This window comes from Phyllopteryx taeniolatus, chromosome 16 (genome assembly GCF_024500385.1).
Source record: "Phyllopteryx taeniolatus isolate TA_2022b chromosome 16, UOR_Ptae_1.2, whole genome shotgun sequence".
Classification (NCBI taxonomy): domain Eukaryota; kingdom Metazoa; phylum Chordata; class Actinopteri; order Syngnathiformes; family Syngnathidae; genus Phyllopteryx; species Phyllopteryx taeniolatus.
The window spans coordinates 19,677,536-19,697,605 of NC_084517.1; the positions used below are offsets into that span (position 1 = coordinate 19,677,536).

General features: G+C 42.9%; 1 protein-coding gene across 2 annotated transcripts; it reads right to left on the bottom strand.

Annotated features, from left to right (window-relative positions):
* Positions 1-1,848: 1,848 nt before the first annotated feature.
* On the bottom strand, positions 1,849-19,684 carry prkacaa (protein kinase, cAMP-dependent, catalytic, alpha, genome duplicate a). 2 transcript variants are annotated; one of them, XM_061748787.1, is made up of 11 exons: positions 11,925-12,217; positions 8,843-8,904; positions 8,435-8,563; positions 7,752-7,850; positions 7,561-7,643; positions 7,324-7,450; positions 7,121-7,216; positions 6,926-7,048; positions 5,852-6,016; positions 4,270-4,395; positions 1,849-4,162 (listed from the first exon to the last, which is right to left on the bottom strand). In XM_061748787.1, exons 1-10 carry the CDS (start codon positions 12,085-12,087, stop codon positions 4,270-4,272), a joined length of 1,173 nt encoding a protein of 390 aa, XP_061604771.1. In that variant the 5' UTR covers positions 12,088-12,217; the 3' UTR covers positions 1,849-4,162. The 2 variants fall into 2 exon arrangements, with proteins under 2 accessions (XP_061604771.1, XP_061604772.1); XM_061748788.1 differs by lacking the exon at positions 11,925-12,217 and adding an exon at positions 18,927-19,684 and having other exon boundaries at positions 1,849-4,395.
* Positions 19,685-20,070: the final 386 nt, after the last annotated feature.

Consider the following 20,070-nt stretch of genomic DNA (forward strand, 5'->3'; position numbering starts at 1 on the left):
CGACTTCGCAACGAAACGACGCTAATTGTGATATGACACGCAAGGTACACTTCCGGGTTCGACGCGCTACTTTGACTGTCACCCCACCGTGAGATTCGCGGCACGCTGTTTTGGGTTGGGTTTGTCTCTTGCAAAGTTGCACACCGTCAAACTCTGACTTTAGCAAGTTAGCATCAACCAAGCGCAAAAAATAAATAAATACAATAAATAAAAACAGCCAAAAGCAGTGAAAAAGTACTTCTTGAGGTTCGGGTGTGCGTGGGTCTCACCATGCAAAAGGAGGCACATTAATCATATTAAGATACGTTTATTTATCTGCATGTGGCAATTGAGGTAAAATACATAGCAAAAACACCTTATTTTGCTCTAAAACAGGTTTCGGGGATTCTTCGGCATGGAACAGACTATTTTTTTAAGGGGGTCAATAATGGCATGCTGTATTGCACACAATGCAACAAAACAAGGCGCAGTAAGTTCAAATAAACGGCAAAAATATTCAATTTCGCCCTTAAATAAGCAATCAAGACAGACTATTTAGTGGGGCCTGGCCTTGTTTAGCAGTGGTTTATGGGTTTTTGGGTCTATGATTTTTGATTTTGACTCACCGAAACATTTATTTCAAGCTGGTAACCAATTTGTATTCTTTTGGATTATTATCTAAAGATTTGCACCTGCGGTGCTATCCACGTCTTTTCTATTAGGAGTAACAACAGAAGTGCTCAAATTTGAAATGTACACACAAGGCAGATTCGTCTTAACAAGTAAAACTTTATTGGAATGATACATTTTGCAAAATATTTTATGTGTGTGTGTGTGTATATATATATATATATATATATATATATATATTTTTTTTTACCATATTCATTGTGTTCTATGGGTATCTGTCAAGTTCTCCAGAAGGTAAGCTAGTTAAGACTGTAAAGGCGTAATAATATACAGTATTCTCCCCTCTGACCTCCCCCGAAAAAGGTACATTAGACTACACAATCACTGTACCCAGGTCATGAGGGGTAAAAAAAAAAAACTAAAAAAAAAGATGTTCTAGTTTCACCATTATTTAATTTTTTTTATTTTTTAGATTTATTATTTTTTTTTTGAAAATACAATTAGAAAATATGAACCTAAACATCTCGGATGTAAAAAGCGTTATGTTGTAACGTGGAAAATTGATGTTAATTCGAAGGCAAACAACAAGAGAAAACTATTATGTTCACTTATTCTTTAGTGTTTATCTGATATATAATAATAATATAATAACAATAATAAGCTAAATAACGAGAGGCATGTGGGACGCAACAATATGAAAGGATCGCTCCAGAAGATGGATCGCTGCCTTTGAAGCCTTAACAGGACCGTATTACATGTGCTCTATTCAACGCGGTGGTGTCTTCACATGAGCGGACGCCCCCAAAGTCCAACGTCCAAAAAAGGGGCACCAGTGATGGCAAGGAGGAGAAGCGTCATGATAACCCTAACGTCGGAAAATAAACTCATTGCGGCAATGGAAAGCGTCTGCTCAGCACAATATTGTCAGCCTAATAGCACACTACCATTTTTAACTTGTCACAATATCAATACATTAGCTACAAATTTCTCTCTTTTTTTTTTTTTGTCTTTATGTTTGCGTAGATTCTCGAGGCAACGAGACTCGTTTGTTGAATTTGTTGTTGGTTTTTTTTCTCGTTTTCCAAAAATTTTAAGATATGAATTAGGCAAGTATGCAATTAGGCTTAACGACAGTACAATGAAATACATACAAAAATTGAATTGACCAAACAGATTCTAATAAGAGTGTAGCTGGAAGCTTAGTGGCTAATGACTAGAGAAGATTCCTGACAACAAATCTATTATGCATCGTCAAAGAATGAGTACTTTTACTTTATTTTGGTTTTATTGTACAGTAATGAAATTCCGTAAGGTTTTTCAACAGTGAAAGTTTGACCTCTGGAACAAATCAATTCACCTCTACATTACATCCTATTTGGGGGAAAATGTTTTGAAATGAGAACAATTTGGTGTTTCTTTGGACTTTGGAGGCTCCACAGTATTTGAAAATGTGATTTGGGTCAATATCCACGCTTTATGCGACACTTGGACTCGTGGAAAAGGCTGTAATGACAAATAACATCATGTATTGGATGTGTAAGTAAGCTAGCTGGCGTAGCTGTACTATTTCAGAGGGTGGGTGGGCGGGTGGGGTGGGGGAGGGAGACTAACGCTCACTGGATTAACGTGGCCTAAAAACAAAAACAAAAACCATCATATTTCCCAAACAGCAGTTGAAACCATCAGACAAGTTGAGGACATTCAAAATGAAATTCATCCAGCGTTTGATCTCTATTACGTTACGAGGCTTCTGCCTGCACTGAAATCAATCACATTCGTTTAGGAAAAAAAAACAAGTCATGCCACAACATGACAAAATGGGGGGGGGGGGGGGGGGGGCTAGTCAAAAGTAATGCACGCACACACACACAAAAAAAACCAAGTTTAGCACCTCATACGGAGTGTGTGTGTGTGTGTGTGTGCGTGCGAAAGAGAGGACGGTAAGCGTACAACCTTCATGAACGCACGGAGTCCACAAACCAGGGCTCAGCATTGGTCTGCGATTGTCTTGCATCCAAACTAAAATAAAGATTGGACACCAATAGGAAAAAAATAAAAACAATCTTTTTCTAAGCAGCGGCCATTTTTAGGTGTTGTCAAGTCCTCCGAGGGCCATAGTAAATAGGACACGTTTGTATATCACCAGCAGTTGGGGGTTTACAAGTTTCGGGGCCTTTACGCAAACACACACACAGAAGAAAAACAATTTAATTAAACCCCAAGAAGTAAAAACAGGCACAATTCGCTGAAACTTGTTTTCGACTCTTTTCTTTTCCACTTCAATCCGTACAGAAAAGCTTGCGATGCTGTCAGGTTTGCCAACTGGGCCAGAATGCATCTTTATTCACGTACTCACAGCTATGAGAGACAAGTTGTTCTCCGTCACGTAACTGTTGCACTCAAAAGGATTCAAACCCCTGCCGTAAAGTTCATCCACCCAGCTGACTTCTGTCGGGTCAGAGGTGCGGCACACGCTGGACTGGTTGCCGGCCAATCGTAGGACACACACACAGACAAACAACCATTCACACCTACGCACAATTTCCAGTCTTCAATGAACCTGACACGCATGTTTTTGGAATGTGGGAAGAAGCTGGAGTAACTGGAGAAAACCCACAGAAGCCGAGTTTCGAACCCCAAACCTCAGAGCTAACCAATAACCCACCGCGCTGCCCGTGGTAAAGTCCATTTGCAAACGTACAAAAAGTTTACTGAATGATCAACGTGATGTTTTAATGTTCATGTGGTCGTGTTGCTTCATTTCACCTATTATGAATTTGCAAAGAAATCTCATGTATAATTGGGGGTTGAATCATTTTGAGTGCCTCTCTCTATACACAGTGGTTATAAAAAATCTTCACACCCCTGCTCCCGAGGTCGTGGCTTTACTCAGAAATAACCAATCACATTCAAACTCATGTGAAACACACGTCTGATTAACCCCAAATAACATTCAGCTGGTCAGCAGGGGGTATGTAGACTTTGCATGGGCCACTGTATATAATCAATATAAATTTACTGTAAGGAATTTAAATAATAATAGAAGTGTTTACTATGACTGTTAAACAATAAGTAAACACAAGCACAGATCAACATAAATATAAAAAAAAAAAAAAAAAAAAAAATCACCAGTAGGGTAATAATAATAAAAAAGCTGCAATAAAGACAGATGTGAGACGCGAACAAAAATGCGTAGACGGTGATAAATCTTTGTCAACTCTAAAGCTCTACGCAGAGGCTTTTCGTCTGACAGTGTTCCAACCGGTTGGCATCGCGATAGACACATCTGTTGGACTCGGTATTGCTCGGTCGACTTTAGAGCGGGGGAGGGGGGGAGGTTAACGAGACAATCAAGTTGCTGCTCAAAGAACGAGAGAGAGGGAGGGCGGGGGGGGGGTAAGCAGATCGGGTACCTTAACAACGCCCGACGACACCGTGTGATGATGCAAGTTTAGGAACGAACGGGATTAGGAATGAGAAAAAGGCAACACTGTTGGTTCTGTTGGCGCTTTCCTCGCTGCTTGACCCGCCTCTCCCGTCTGGAGGCGAGGGACTGAACAAAAAAAAAAAAAAAAAATTAACGAATAAGCAGTCCGCCGGATACACGCCCGCCCCAACCCCTCCGGGAACCCCGACTCCGGCTAAGCGGTGGATCGGAACCTAGAACTCGGCGAACTCCTTGGCACACTTCTCCGTGATGGACACCCGGATCTCCTCCTCGTCGTAGTCGTCAAAGTTGCTGGTGTCGCCGGGGCCTCTGCACTTGGGGATGAAGGGCGCCTCCACCTGGAACGCACGAGCACACAAGGAAGGGAGTGGAATGATAATAAAATATAAACGATGGCGTGTTCCAAGTCAAATTCGCTCAAACGCTAATGCTAAATGGTCACAATGGATGTCAAGGTTGGTCCACTATGCATCGATAGCCTCCTACAGTAGGTGATTTGTGGTTGCCATGGCAATGACAGTGTTGCTACTCTCCTTAATACAAGGACTGATCCGAAGAGACAAATTACACATTCAGTCAGAGGTGGCAAACCCCGATTTACAAACAGCTTAATGTTAGAACTACACCACTTGCAAGCCACAAAACAAACAAAGCAAATTGTCCGGTGGTGGAACCTTGTCGCAGTGTGCGAGCGTTTCATTTGTCCCTTTTGTGCCGGGCGGTGCGCCCATTGTGGGCAGACGGATTCATCAAATGTGTATGTGTTTTAGACGGAGAATTTTTGAATGCCAAAAGCTGGTGGTTTTTAGGAAACCGTTCGCCACGAATCGTTCTTGTAGCCGACAACATCAAACAATTATCTTAAATAAAGCCATGGATGGGAAATATCTTCTCTGAATCTGTTCATGCTCCCTGCTTCATGTTCCACCATGTTGGTGCTGTCCCTGGATTCCCCCCCCCCCCCCCCCGCCTTATAAGACTCCAAAATCTCAATCAATCTAGAGCTCACAAATGGTTGACTTGACCTCTTTCTATTTACGTCGTCACTTTACTTTGGAGTCAGCCAGTCGTCCCGCAAACATCTGCGGTTTGTTCAAAACGCCGCTGCTCGTCTTTTAACCGGAACGCATAATAATAGCGAGCGCAGAACTTGTATTCTGGCCTCCCTCCACTGGCTGCCTGTGGATTTTAGAGATGATTTTAAGATCCCTTTATTTGTTTTTAAATCTATAAATTGTCTCACCCTTCCTTAGCTCTCTGGGCTGCTCAATCCCTACGCTGACCAGCTGCTTGGAGATACTGAAGTCGAAGCAAAAGAGGATAGCGCTTTTTCCGTTGCTGGTCTCAAACTATGGAATGACCTCCCTGTGCACATCAGACAAGCCCTCTCACTGACCATTTTTATAAAATGGTGTTAAAGCCCATTTTGATGAGTTGGCTTTCAACTCAGCATGAGACTACACCTTGTTTTATTTGATTGTTATTGTTTATAATTGTTTTATACTCTACTATGTATGAACAGCACTTTGTTTCAGCTGCGTTTTTTTTTTTTTTTAAATTACAGTACTCTATGTATAAAGTTGAGTTGAGTCAACGTCCGCCAACGTTGAAAAAGGTATCCAGCCTACTTTGAGAAAGTAAGGCGGTAGAGAGTACATATATCTTTTCTGAAAATAATAGGGAGTACAAATAAAAAGTTGTCAAAAAAATAAATACTCAAGTACAGATATCAGAAAAATCGAGATAAGTAGAGTATGTTGTACTTGGTTACTTTCCATTACTGGCAAGGCTCACCTTTCTCTGGTAGATGGCGATCCAGTCGGTGGTGGCGAACCACTTGTGGCCCTTGATGTCGTTGACTCCGTTCCTGAGGTTGCCGAAACGCTTGGTGAGGTCCACCTGCAGCAGGTTTCTCAACATGTCCTTCAGGTCCGAGCTGAAGTGCGAGGGGAAGCGAACCTGGAAAAGGCCAGAGGGTGTCGCAGTCAAGCTTTTGGGATTTTTGCTAACAAGCCTTTCACATTGAGCTGGTGCTGGTGCCAGTACTCGGTTCACATCAACTTGTGATCTCATTACATCGCCAGTATAACCCCCAAACGTCGCTGTTAGAGTTTACAAAGTTGGGGGCAGCTAGAGTTTCTTCCATCCATCCATTTTCTGGAGCGCTTATTAGGGGTTGTACAGACTAGTCGATTTGTCAAATTTACTACTCCACAATGATGTTTAGAGCACGATGTGGACTAGTCGGAAATCACGTTTGTCGCTAGAGGTGACAGATGATTGAGCTGAATGAAATTAGTCTGTCACCTTTATTTAAATTGTCGTTTTTTTCTGAATGCGCAGCTTTGGTAGGCGACGGTGAAACAACAGGATCGATCAAGATTTTGAACAATTTTTCAGCCCACACTATCCAAGTGGAAAGTGAGTGGGGAATTATTTTACCAGATAATTACAGGGCGCATACAGTGGATGTAAAAAGTCTACAAACTCCAGTCAAGGTCACGAAAAGCCTCCAAGAAGATCTGTACTTTATTTGGGGTTAACCAGAGGTTTAAATGGTGGCAGGTCTGTGTTGACTCCCATATAACATCAGTTTGAATGTGATTGGTTAAATCTGAACAAGCCACATACATCCCCGAGTTCTCAAGAGGGTGTGCACAACATTATTACAGTTGTTGAATTTGTCTTTCCCTCTCAAAAAATACTAAAAAAAAAAAAGGCAATTGAGTTGTACAAGTTTTAGGTCACACATTGATGGTGGGAACATTTTGAAATTATTTATCTTGGTCTCAAACCTCATCGAACCAACCCTCATTTCGATGCACTGCACTTCTCAGGAAAAAAAATACATGACCTTAATAAACTCACCTTTCCTGATACAATCTTCTCATAAATCTGTATGGGTTGGTCTGCAAAGAAGGGGGGGTAGCCAGCGGCCATCTCATATATGAGCACACCCAGTGCCCACCAGTCGACAGCTTTATTGTAGCCCTGGAAACGTAAAATAATAAGGTGGCGATGCGTCTTCAACTGTAGCTTTGAGAATCATGGTCAAACACTCACTTTACTGAGGATGATCTCTGGTGCCAGATACTCCGGGGTTCCGCAAAGCGTCCAGGTTCGGCCTTTCACTCTTTTCGCAAAGCCAAAATCTGTAACCTGCGGAAATATATATATATAAAAATATAAAAAGCGTTCAGTTCTTTTACTGGTGGGGTAAATCACACCTTTTAAAGCTAAAAAAAGAAGTTGTCAAATAGCCTTGCCTGGATGTAACCTTGCTGGTCAATGAGCAGGTTCTCTGGCTTCAGATCTCTGTAGATGAGGTCCAGCGAGTGAAGGTACTCAAACGTCAGTACAATCTGAGCTGCGTAGAAGCGGGCGTGTGGTTCACTGCGGGGGATAGGCATTCATATCAGTAGAAATCAAACAACAATATTTTTATGCAGCTGAAGTATTTAGGACAAACGATAAAGGGGGAAAAAAATTGAACATCAGCGTACCTGAATCTACCGATTCTCCTCAAGTGGGAGAACATTTCGCCTCCAGGCACATACTCCATTATCATATAGAGATTACTGTTGTCCTGTTGGGAGACGAGCAAAAGGCTTAACGTGACGCAAAAGGTGTGGAAAAACAACAACAAAATGAGACGAGGCAGCCTGCTCAGAAGGAGCATTGAAAATCTGCAAACCTTAAAAGAATGCTCCAGTCGCACGAGGAAGGGAAAGTTAACCGCCTGCAGGATGCGTTTCTCATTCAGCGTGTGCTCGATCTGCTTCAGCTTTACCACCTGAAACACCCCAGAAGGGATTTTTTATTTTTTTTTTAATACATTTAGAGGTGCATCTCAGTTAAATTCAAATATGGTAGAAATGTTCATTTCAGTAGTTCCATTCAAAAACTGTCACTCATATACAGATTAATCAAAAACAAAAGGATCATATTTTCCACAGGGCGCATAAAAATAATTTCGATATAAAAACTTCATTGATTGCTTTTATGTAATACTCAAAATTTCTTGAGATTGTGAATTTTGGATAGAAAGATATAATCATCAAAATCATGAAACGTTTCACTCTGTGTGTAGTGATACTAGTCAATCTACTGTATGTAATGAGTTTCACTTTTTCGCTTAACTACTGAAATAAATGACTTTTTCCACACTATCCAAATTTATTGAGATGCACCTTTTTGTGTTTATATGTCAACTTATTTTATTATTCTTTAAATGCATGACATTTAGGGATATATATATATCACTGTGGGCAGTGATGTCTATACGTTCTGCACATGTTTTTTTAATTTTTTTAAACAAAACTTACTTATTCGGGCACACAAGTTAGAGTAAACCATCCATAAATATATGCGGCTAACCTTTTGTTTGTCAAGTATCTTCATGGCAAAGTGCTGGCCCGAATCTTTGTGCTTGACCAGCATGACTCTGCCGAAGGAGCCTGTGCCTAAAGTCTTGATTCGCTCAAAGTGGTCCAATCCTGCGGTTTGCTGAGGAAATGAGCGAAAATGTCAACACACCAGAATATGGAAGAAAGAAAGAAAACTGTTTTTTTTTTTTTTTTAACATACACCAGCAGAGGGTGCACTGTCTTGAGACTAAACACTCCAAAAGTGTGACTACTCCCACAGTTCACTCGATTATCACACTAACATCCATCCATCCATTTTCTTTTGTCGTCGTCCTCATCAGGGTTGCAGGCGAGGTGGCGCCTATCCCAGCTGACATTGTGTGTCTTAAATGAACTTTACTCTCTGATGTTGTCTTACCTGTGCTGGATTCTCCCATTTCTTTAGGAAATCTTCCTTGGCTTTGGCAAGAAACTCCTTCACTGTGATGGGAAACAAACAAAACAAAGAGAAGTTAACAGTATCGCTGATTGACCGTTTCCCATCATGCAACAACGCACGGGATGCTTCTAGAACATATCCATCATCCAAACCACTTCCTGTGTCACAGAGAGCGTTCTAGGAAGTCAGAAGTCTTAGCTTTAATGGAGGTCATCACGCAGCCACCATTTACAACATTCCAAAATGGCCACAGTCATCAATCATAACCTAATCACCACAGTGGTGCTCCTCGGATTTTAGTTCTGTACGTCACTTGGGTCCCATGTGAAGATGAAAGATCAAATAAAAGTCAAACGGTAATAGAGTGGAACAAATCCAAATTGAAACACAATTTTCAGGACAAGTCTGTCTGTCCATCTCACAAAGCTCCATCCGTGTGAAAAAAAAAAAAGATCCCTAGGAAGCTTCCAGGCAAAGATGTTGCGTTGACTTTTCTTTGTAATCGAATTATTCAAGTAATCGTTTTAGCCTGTTCTGTTGTTTTTGTCTTGATGCCAACAGTGAATTCAGAAATGAGTTACTAAATACATCATGTTTGAAATCTTCTGCAAAGACTGAGATGAATGTGGTAGTGAATTGTTGAGATACAGCATTCAACTCTTTTTTTTTTTTTATAAATCATTTCAGTTGTCTGGATTTTTTTGGGGCATCGCTAAAACCAAGTCCGGGAAGGCACTTGGGCTTTCTGGCCATGAGCTAGCACTCCTCCACTATACAAGTACTGAGCATCGTCTTTCCATCAGTGGATATCCAGTGGAATTGTGAATGACTTAGTAATAATAATAAATTGGCCCATTTCTACCATTACAGCATGCAGTTGGCTGACAAGCTACGGCTTCAACCTGAAGTGCTAGCCCGCGGACTGGCGTCGGCCAATAAGTCACTGGCTTTTGTGTCGTGTGTGGGTCCACATAACAGACACGTCAGGGAAAGTTAAGTGTTTATCAAACAGTGCGGCACACGTCAGCCTGCGGCTCACACTGTAGACATTTGAGGCAGGCTGTACGAACATGACCGTGACCGGTGAAGGTCGAGCAGGGCGCCTTTTCAGTGCATTCAGCGGACACGCCAATAGCCAACGACTGCTTGGAGGTGGGCTGTATTTTAGAGCCTCATTTTATGTACTTGGCGATTTCTTTATTCATTCAAATTTGTTAACAACACTCTGCGGTTCACTTTACATTGACTTTAACTTATAATTATAACATGAGAGTTAAGAACGCTACAGTGTTGCTTGAAATTGCGTCAATAACGTTTTTATGACAGAAACAGATTATGGGGAAATTGTTATGCACCATCGGCAAATTGGTGGTTGACCAGAGTTGTGAAACAGCATTGTGTCGGACCTTAGAGGTTCCACTGTACACTTGCATAAACAGATTCATATTTTTATATTTAATGGATGGATAATGTGCGTAATTTTGTGTTTATGGGCTTCAACCGATGATTATGACAGGGGAGAGGGGGAACAATCGGCGTGACTACTCAGTTTATCACTGCAGTGTAAACGTGTGGAGAGCAGTGCAGTTTAACCCAGCAGTACAATCCAAAGCCACATAAGTCCTGGCCTTCAGGGGACGCAGCAGCGCAGCAAACACACACGCGACACTGGATACACGCACCGTTATCGGCCGGCCGAAGACACGCCTGTGGACGTATTCCGACACACGGTGTCATATGCAGAAGTACATTTTTCCTTGCCGCTTATCTTTACGGGCCGAATCACGGTTATCTGTGGGAACACGCAGATAACCACCGTCCTTCCTCATTCCTCTTTAACATCTGTTCAATAACCACACTGTGTTACACTCCTTGTAACACAGCGATGCTTTTCATAGTTAGTGATGATTAGGCACAAAATCAATCAACTCAAAAATGGAGAGCAAGTATAACTTGCACGGCATACAAACGGCTTTATAACTACAGAAGCGCTAGCTGCAGCACATCGAGTCTTTCAGGATCATGTGGGAATGTCGGAATAATCGATGCGAAACGACAGCCCGCGGCCAAATGCACGCGCACGTCAGCTGCAAGAGGTACAGTCTCCAACTCATCAAACAGACCCCATCCATTTTGACTTTCACTCCCATGGAACCTCCAAAGAGTTACATAATCCTTCCTATGATGATTCAAATTTTGAGAAATATTTTCCTGTAAAAAAATAATAATAATAATATGAAGTGGCCCAAGTGAGGATAAGCGGTGTAGAAAATGGATGGAAGGATCAATTAATTAATTCTTACCCTGGACAGGCAATGTTTTAAGCAACAATTTAAATTTCTCTAACAGTCATAAATGGGAGACGCAAAACAACTAGAGCATACTTAATAAACTAAAGTAAAACTACTCAGCATTTGAAGACACCTCTGACAGCATCTCCAGTTTTTTCAATACTTGTCAGTCATTATGCTTTCAGCTACATCCCATTTACATTAGAATATGCGCTGTGAAATTAATTAGTGAACACAAATGATAGTTAACTAATTCTATGGGTCTCTGTACTGAGCAGCTCGACAATTGTCTTACGTTACAGGAAGTTCCAGTTCCCATTTTAGGACTATCGTCACACTTATCCTTTTGTCACTGGTAGTTTTCTGTAGTGCTAAGTTACATCCAAGGTTTGGCTTATTTTGAGGTATCTTCATCCTAAAAATGTGGGGTGAACATGAACAGTACACACACACAAAAACAAACACACAAATCTAAATTCAAGCTAGTCGATGGCTTACAAATTCCCCAAAGAGCAACAGCTGCGACAATAGGATGAGCGGGAGCAGGGATTGCATAAACATGTTGACAGAGTCTACTGAGTGCAATAGAAGCTAAGTGGTCACTAGAGAGAGGGGAGCGAAAAAATAATAATAATTTCCTAGGAAAGTTGTTCAACTTCCTGTTAGAAAGAGGCACTAATTGAGCTCAGCAGGTCAGATATGGGAAGACGCGGTTCTGTCGGGACCACTGTTCATGTTGTAAGCGTCGCTCGCTACCCAATATTTCTCACCATCCGGGATGACGACGGGCGCCTCGGCGGCCTCCGCCGAGCGGGAGCCCGATTCAGAGGAGTGCGAGGACTCCTTCGATGATTCCCTCTTGCTGGTGTGCCTCCTGGAGCTCTTCCTGTCACACATGAGCACGGCAGAGTCTGCCCGCTTTTTCGCCTCCATCTGACTCTTCCTCACAGCTGCCGACTCATGGCCCCCGCAACCCGGCGTCTCCAGGTCAGCTCGGCGGTCGCCCTAATGCGCGGGGAATCTCGTCGAGCGTCCTCGCCGGTGTCTCGATTCTGAGAACGGTCTATTTTGTTGTCAGCAGTCGCATGAATCGACTGGACCCTTGCTTTGTTTGTATCACTATTTATTCTGTACACAAAGTTCTCCCCTGCTGTTCCCGCTCACATATTGATCTACACAAAATCATCAGGGGGAAGAGCCTAGCTGGTATATTCATCCAAACTGGAGAGGGAGTTGCGTGTAAACGTGGACAAGGCACACAAACATGAGCTCAACCAATCATTTGGGTGTTTATTTTTTTACCTTATTTACACATTAAATGAAAAACGTTGTCATGAGACACTGAATTACCCAAATACAGCACAGAGTCAGTGCAGTGCCAGGGCTCCATTGATCCCTCAAAAAAAAAAAAAAAAAAAAAAAAAAAAATCAATCCCCCGTTTCTCCCCTGGGCCTCACTGGCCTACTCTGATGCAGGGACAGTACGATTATATTGGGGAGAGCTGATCAACATTAAATGCGAGAAAGCTCACCAAATTCACCCCTGTGGGGATACACATGTTAATGTATTTACATTTATTTTAAAACGGGCTTGGGCTGCACAATCGAATTCTAATTGCGATCACGATTTTGGCTGTCACGATTAAATTAACCTGATCATCGGCGATTTTTACATTTGAAAGGCAAGCACTGCTGCACATGATGCACTCTCAACCAGTAGTCAGCCAACCACCAGGGGGCGAACGCATGGATAAGGCTTTATTAAGCTGTCTAAATAACAGCAAGCTGTTTTCTGGACATGTTTTGATTCAGGGCAAGTAACATTAAACATGGAGTCATATGTTATGACTGCGGCTGAGTCATCTGCCCCGCAAAGTAACACAACTAATCTGTTCAACCATCTAGAAAAAAAAAAAAAAGGCAGAAAAAATTATCAGGTCAAAGTACTGGACAATAAATATGTGATCCCCTCGCACAATTATTTCTCCAAAGTGCTATCAACTACATTTTATGAACAATGACTGTGGTCAGGACGGCCTCCACACCATGACCCTTGTGTCGCTTGACCAAAACTGCCGTTAACACTTACGTACTATGCTACTAGCGTGTGGACGTATTTCACCATAAATGAGACTGGTCACACGCTTGCATAATGTACAACTCTATCCTCAAATACAATAAAAGCACAAGTGAAACAAACAGCGGAACAGAGAAAAGCTTTATTTTATTTTTTAATGAGCCCGGTTATGATGTCGCGTTGTACAACACGCTATTCAATAGACACAAGATGAGACGGGCATGTAAAGAAAAACTCGCACAGGCTCCCAGTAATTACAACAACTACATTTCGCGTAATGGTAAATTGTATTATATTTTAATCTTTTTTTTTTTTTTCTCTATGCTGGTCCGTCAAAATACGTCGATCTGAAACTGGTCTGTGGCGCAATAAAGGGCTGGGAGCCCCTGTAATGTACTGAAAAAATATCAATGACATCATCGACTAATTGACTTTGACTCAACTTTCGTCACATTGGCGTCGCCTACAAAAAAAATAATGTTCAACTCCTAATAGATGTATAAAAAAAACAACAAGCTATTAATAACAATAAAAAGTGCCACTTTTTTTTTTTTTACATGATGCTCTACAAACCCTGCCTAGCAACAAGTGACCAGGGCAGAAACTTAAAGAGTCATAAGTTAAATAAGATGATAAGCTACACAATAAATACAACTATATTACTAAGTCTCTCTCTCCAAATTTACCTGTGGGGCATTCGGTGTGATATTATCAACTCCACCTACAACAAGTGGCCAGAAGAAGAAAAATTAGAGTAGGGATTTAAATAAAATGCTAAAATATGTGAAAAAACATTAACTAAAAAAAATTTAAATAATTATAAGTGCACTTCTAAATTTTCCTTTGGCCCTGTGGCACATTATAAATTCTACCTAGCAACAAGTTGTCCAATGTGTGTCACGACGTGTGACTGACTAGCTCCACCCACTGTCCCCACTGGCCTTGACGTCATCACAAGTTATCTCAAGTCAGCAAGCTTATCTGATCAACCCGACTTCCAACAATAAATGGAGAACGGAAAGGTTGAGCATTCAAAACTGATACAACCTTCGGAGCACACACAAACACACACACACACACACACACACACAAAAGAGCAACAGAAGCCGGTTTTGGCGTGGACAATTTAGTGTGGTGAGGACAGATTTAAGCGCAAGGATCATATCACCATTAAGTAGGTAGAACAGGCAAAAGGAACATGCACTCATTTGACAATGAATGACCAATGTCCTCTTTGAGACTGTGCGTGGAAAACAATCGCTTACATAACAGCTGGCTAGACTGTGTGTGTGTGTGTGTGTGTGGGCATCTCCATCTTCAAAGACAAACACAAGCATGGCTGCGGGCACTTGCAAAAACTCAAATCAGGCAATATAAAGAGAGGAAGGCTTACACCCACTGAAATACAAAAATTACAAGAGCTCCACCCCCTCAGCTGTGCTCCATTGAAGATATCCTCACCCCGCCGCCCCTCAGATAGGGCAGGATTGTCAGATTCCCCCCCCCCCCCCCCCCATGCCAGCCTCTGAATAAACACATGGCACACACAAGGCCGGGCGGGCCGAGCTAGATGATATGCGGCGGGGCCACGTGGGGAATCCCAAATGTTTGGAGGGTGAACAAAATTGCTTTTCAAACGACCAAACAGACTCGAGGAAGCTTTGGGCTGAACCTCGCTCGCTTTCACTTCCTGCACCAGATCAGCTTCTTCCTGTGGGCCCGGCCTCGGTTTTGTACCCTGCCGTGCTGCAGCTCCTCTTACTCAAGCAGGCAGAATGTGTTTCTACAAACCTTCCCTCTGTATTTTGCACCCAAACAAAACAGGACCACTACTTGAGGGTCTATGTTCTGTTGTTATGTATGCAAGAAAAAAAAAAAGTGCTAAATTATCATTAGAGGTAAACTATCGGTAAATCGGAATTTTGCAAAAAAAAACACAATTTTGCAACAATAAGGTTGAAATATTATAAGATAAAGGTTTTGCAAGAATAAAGTTGAAATATTAAACAGGGAAGGTATTTTCCCAGAATGTTGTGAATGTTGTAATATTGCATGAAAATATCTCGCATAATTATGCATCAATTAGGATGCAATATTATGAGGAAAAGTCATACTTTTATGAAAATATTTTTGTAAAGTCACGGAAAAACACGTCTGAATTTTGTGATGAAAGATTATGTGAAAAAGTGTTAATTTTGTGAGGATAATAAATAAATAAGAGAAAAATAAATACTTTAGCATAGGCCTGCAACGATCGATGGAATAACTCGATCACAAAAATGTCAAAGCAAAATACAAACATTACAAGGCGAGAATGAGGACCCCAAGTGGACAAGAATAATATGAAATGTAAATTGTTTATTAATGAAAAATCTATTTTCATCTGATTGTTCAATTAATTGATTGGATAATTGGTAGAATACTTGACTCTAAAAACATTCCATAGATGCAGCACTAATTTTACAACAATTAAATTATATCACACAGGAGCGAAAAGTTGTACTTTTATGACAATAGGGTTATAGAAGTCAAAGTCATAGTAATAAAAGAAGGAAAATCGTACTTCTGCAAGAATAAAGTAGCAATATTTGCAAAAATAAAAGTTGAAATTTTGCAAATATTACAAAGGGAAAAGTTGTATTCCTGAGACTAATGCTGCATTATAACATGTAAATTAAGTCATATTCCGAGAAAAATATACCTGTATATAAAACTATGAAAAAAATATTACGGGGAAAATGTAGTACTTTTAAGAGAAGAATGTTGAAATATTACGAGAAAATACAGATTTTTTTTTAACCATAGGATTTAAAAAAAAAATGTATTAATTATGAGCGAATAAAGTAATATGAGAAATGTGCTGACATTTTACCAATTGCGACTTTTTTTTTGTAACATTACAACTTTTGAGTTATGAAAGGTTTTCTTTAAAAATATATGAATTTCTCGTAACATGAGCACGTTTTCCTCATAACTTTACAACTATTTCTGTAACATTAACACAGTGCGGCCCTAGTCCAACTCAACCCAAATATGAATAATTCCAATTTGCATTCAACTCAACATGATTTGAAAAAGTAAACAAGTGAAGGCCTCGCGCCGGTTACGAGGGATGAGTTGAATGTTCTAGATCTGAAATGGAGGCCGTTCTTTCACACGTACTGTCCAGCAGCGAGGAGGAGCCGCTTCTCATTTCGCAGCTAGCTGTTCTCACTTGCGAGTCACTCGTGGTGTTATGAATAAAAACATAACACCGAGGTCCCTAGAGCCTTCGCCAGGCCCTCATGAACCACGTTGGGGGGAAAAAAACACTGACGGTAGCAGTGGGGGACAAGTGATGGCTAAGAAGAAAGGTGGTGACAAAAATCATAGAACCCGGAAATGGAACTTATTGTGACGTACGAGGAGTTAGCGGTTCAATCTTAACGTGAAGAGGCTCACCTACAAGGCATACAGGCAATCCATTATACTTTACAAGTCTACATGATTTATTGTTTTTAAAGTTTACTATCACCATGGAGGCATTACCTTCTTTTCACACTTGAAAATGGTAAAATTATGACATTACTGCTGCCTTCATGTAAAGTTGTATAAATGGGACAGCGGTTTTATTCCTAAAAAAGTATATTTAATATTATTGTAAGGCACAGTGCCGGCACGGTGAATGACTGGTTAGCACATCTGCCTCACAGTTCTGGGGACCGGGGTTCAAATCCCGGCCCCGCCTGTGTGGAGTTTGCATGTTCTCCCTGTGCCTGGGTTGCTTTTCTCCAGGCACTCCGGTTTCCTCCCACATCCCCAAAACATGCGTGGTCGGTTGATTGAAGACTCTAAATTGCCCGTAGGTGTGACTGTGTGCGTGAATGGTTGTTTGTTTATACGTGCCCTGCGATTGGCTGGCGACCGGTTCAGGGTGTACCCCGCCTCCCACCTAAACATAGCTGGGATAGGCTCCAGCAGCCCGCAACCCTAGTGAGGATAAGCAGTAAAGAAAATGGATGGATGATGGATATAAGGCACAGTAATATTATGCACGGTTCCAACATTGACAGTGAAAAAATGTTTAGCTAGCACATTGTTATTTTTTTTTTTTTTTATTGATATTGTGACCTCTGTAAATTAAAAATGACTGGCAATTATGCTATTAGGCTGAGACTTTGAGAGTAGACTACAGTGGAATATACAAGCAGCCTTGTTCTTGAACACATCTCATCTCATCACATGATGTTCAAGAGGCTCCCAAGTTTTGTGCCTGGAGAGGATTGTTACACGGGCATCATATGACTGCATTGTCCTGTCCCGGTGGCTTTGTCGCTATAATCACAATAATCCTCACATTCCACCATTTTAACGCAAGTCTTAGCCTTCTTAAAGACGAATAACCCCCTTCTCAAGATTAGTGGGTTTAATTATTAGCCCGGGATTGACTTTCACAACAATGACGAGCCCCTCCTTGAGCTGTCACTTTATCGTGGTGGAGGGGTTTGTGTGTCCCAATGATCCTAGGAGCTACGTTTTCTGGGGCTTTATGGCCCTGGCAGGGTCACCCATGGCAAACAGGTCCTAGGTGAGGGACCAGACAAAGCACGGCTCAAAGACCCCTTATGATGACGACAAAAAATGGACTCAGGTTTCCCTTGCCCGGACGCGGGTGACCGGGGCCCCCGTCTGGAGCCAGGCCAGGGGCCTGGCTGGGCACAGCCCGAAAGGGTAACGTGGATCCCCCTTCCCATGGGCTCACCACCTGTGGGAGGGGCCCTAGGGGTCGGGTGCAGTGCGAGCTGGGCGGTGGCCGAAGGCGGGGACCTTGGCGATTCGATCCCCGGCTACAGAAGCTGGCACTAGGGACGTGGAATGTCACTTCTCTGGCAGGGAAGGAGCCCGAGCTGGTGTGTGAGGTAGAGAAGTTCCGACTCGACATCGTCGGACTCGACTCCACACACAGCTTGGGCTCTGGTACCAGTCCTCTTGAGAGGGGGTGGGTCTCTTCCACTCTGGAGTTGCCGAGCAGGTGTGGGTATACTTATTGCTCCCCGGCTCGGCGCCTGTACGTTGGGGTTCACCCCGGTGGACAAGAGGGTAGCATACCTCCGCCTTCGGGTGGGGGGGACAGGTCCTGACTGTTGTTTGTGCCTATGCACCAAACAGCAGTTCAGAGTACCCACCTTTTTTGGAGTCCTCCCGGACGCCTCCCCGGTGAGGTGTTCTGGGCACGTCCCACCGGGAGGAGACCCCGGGGACGACCTAGGACAAGCTGAAGAGACTACGTCTTTCGGCTGGCCTGGGAACGCTTCGGGATCCCCCCCGGAAGAGCTGGATGAAGTGGCTGGGGAGAGGGAAGTCTGGGCGTCCCTGCTAAAGCTACTGCCCCCGCGACCCGACCTCGGATAAGCGGTAGAAAATGGATGGATGGCTGGAACGACGACGAGGCCAACTCAGTGAAGGCTGCTTCTGTTGTCGTCATGAGTGCCACCTCTGGATGCACCTCAGGGTACTTTTATCACGAGCTTTTGCCACAAAAATCCGAGAACAACACGAGTAAAATCCTCTTTTGTTCAATGGAAAGTGTGCATGAACGAATGGGCCAGGGAACAAACATAGGGGCATGAGATGACAACTATTAGCAGCAGAGTGAGTTTGGAAAAATGACAAATAAAACTATATTATAAGGTTTTTGGGGTGTTGTTTGACTTACCACTCTCCATCTCATTGCCTTTCTTCGCGGTGGGCGTGTTGCCCATGATGGCAGCCTGTCAAGCGGGCTCCTGTGGGTTTGCTTGCGACTTCGGGCGGCTTGACGACAACCCTCACAACCGCCTGCTTAAACAGTTGCTCGATGAAGCTGTCCGGTGGCCACTAGCTGACCGCAATCATTCTCGACAAACGGCTCGTAATATATTTGTTCTCCCCGACGGTCACTTTTTGGGGAACAACTCTTAAAACCGAGCCTTTTGCTACACTCGGCTAAGGCTAAAGTGGGTGTTAGCTCGGCTAGCTCGTCAAATATTCAACATTCAGGGAACAACTCGACTGGTAGTTATTTAGTTATTGGCTTATAGTCATGTATCCGAAGGCAGTCCGGGGGTGTTGGGCGGGTGGTCGGCAGCCGCTTTTTCCAGTTGATGTGACTAGCTGTTAGCGTCCCCCGTAGTCGTACAGTGGCCTTATCAAACCAGGCGCTCGGTGTGTGTGTGTGTGTGTGGGCAGGCCCCTTCTTCCGCTCCGTGTTCTGTGCAGAAACAAATACGGTATCCAGGTTTATTCCTCGTCCCGCCCGCCGTCTTCTTCTTTCTCGTCCGCGCTCGCTTCGAAGCCAGCCAGGCCGAGTGCGACGGTTCCCCCGGAGCCGACCGTCTCACGGACAATTCCCCAAATCAACAGAGCCTTTCCATTAATCTTTCGACCGCAAGGGAAACTCCAGTCATCCATCCACCTGGCACCGCCTCTCAAAGGCTTCCAATAGGCTACTTGGAATGACAGGCGTAAGTGACTCAAGCGCCGATTGGACGAAGTTTAGCATTGCAAGTCACTGCGGATATGTGATTGGACAGCCCGCCATCCTTGTCCCGCCTACGTGGCTTGCCTGTAAGCCAATAGTCGTCCCGACTGTAACGATAGCTGTTGTTTTTCCACCTTTTGTTTTAATTTGGCAGCTGTTCGACTTAATCACATGCAAGTCAAATATTTGATGAATAAATATGTACGTACTTGAAATAATCACCTTGTTACCGGTGTCGAATTTATCGAAGCATTTCGTCTCGTCAAAATAGCAACTCTTGCCCGAACAGCCTGTGACTGGGCGTGACGTTGACACAGGCTATTTTTAGCAGCGTGAAAAA

Coding starts and splice junctions, on each gene's coding strand:
- prkacaa (XM_061748787.1), bottom strand. CDS start 12,087: ATGGAGGCGAAAAAGCGGGCAGACTCTGCCGTGCTCATGTGTGACAGG. Junction 8,905..11,924: donor GCCCGTCGTCATCCCGGATG/GTGAGAAATATT, acceptor TTCCCATCACAG/TGAAGGAGTTTCTTGCCAAA. Junction 7,217..7,323: donor ACCAGCAAGGTTACATCCAG/GCAAGGCTATTT, acceptor ATATTTCCGCAG/GTTACAGATTTTGGCTTTGC.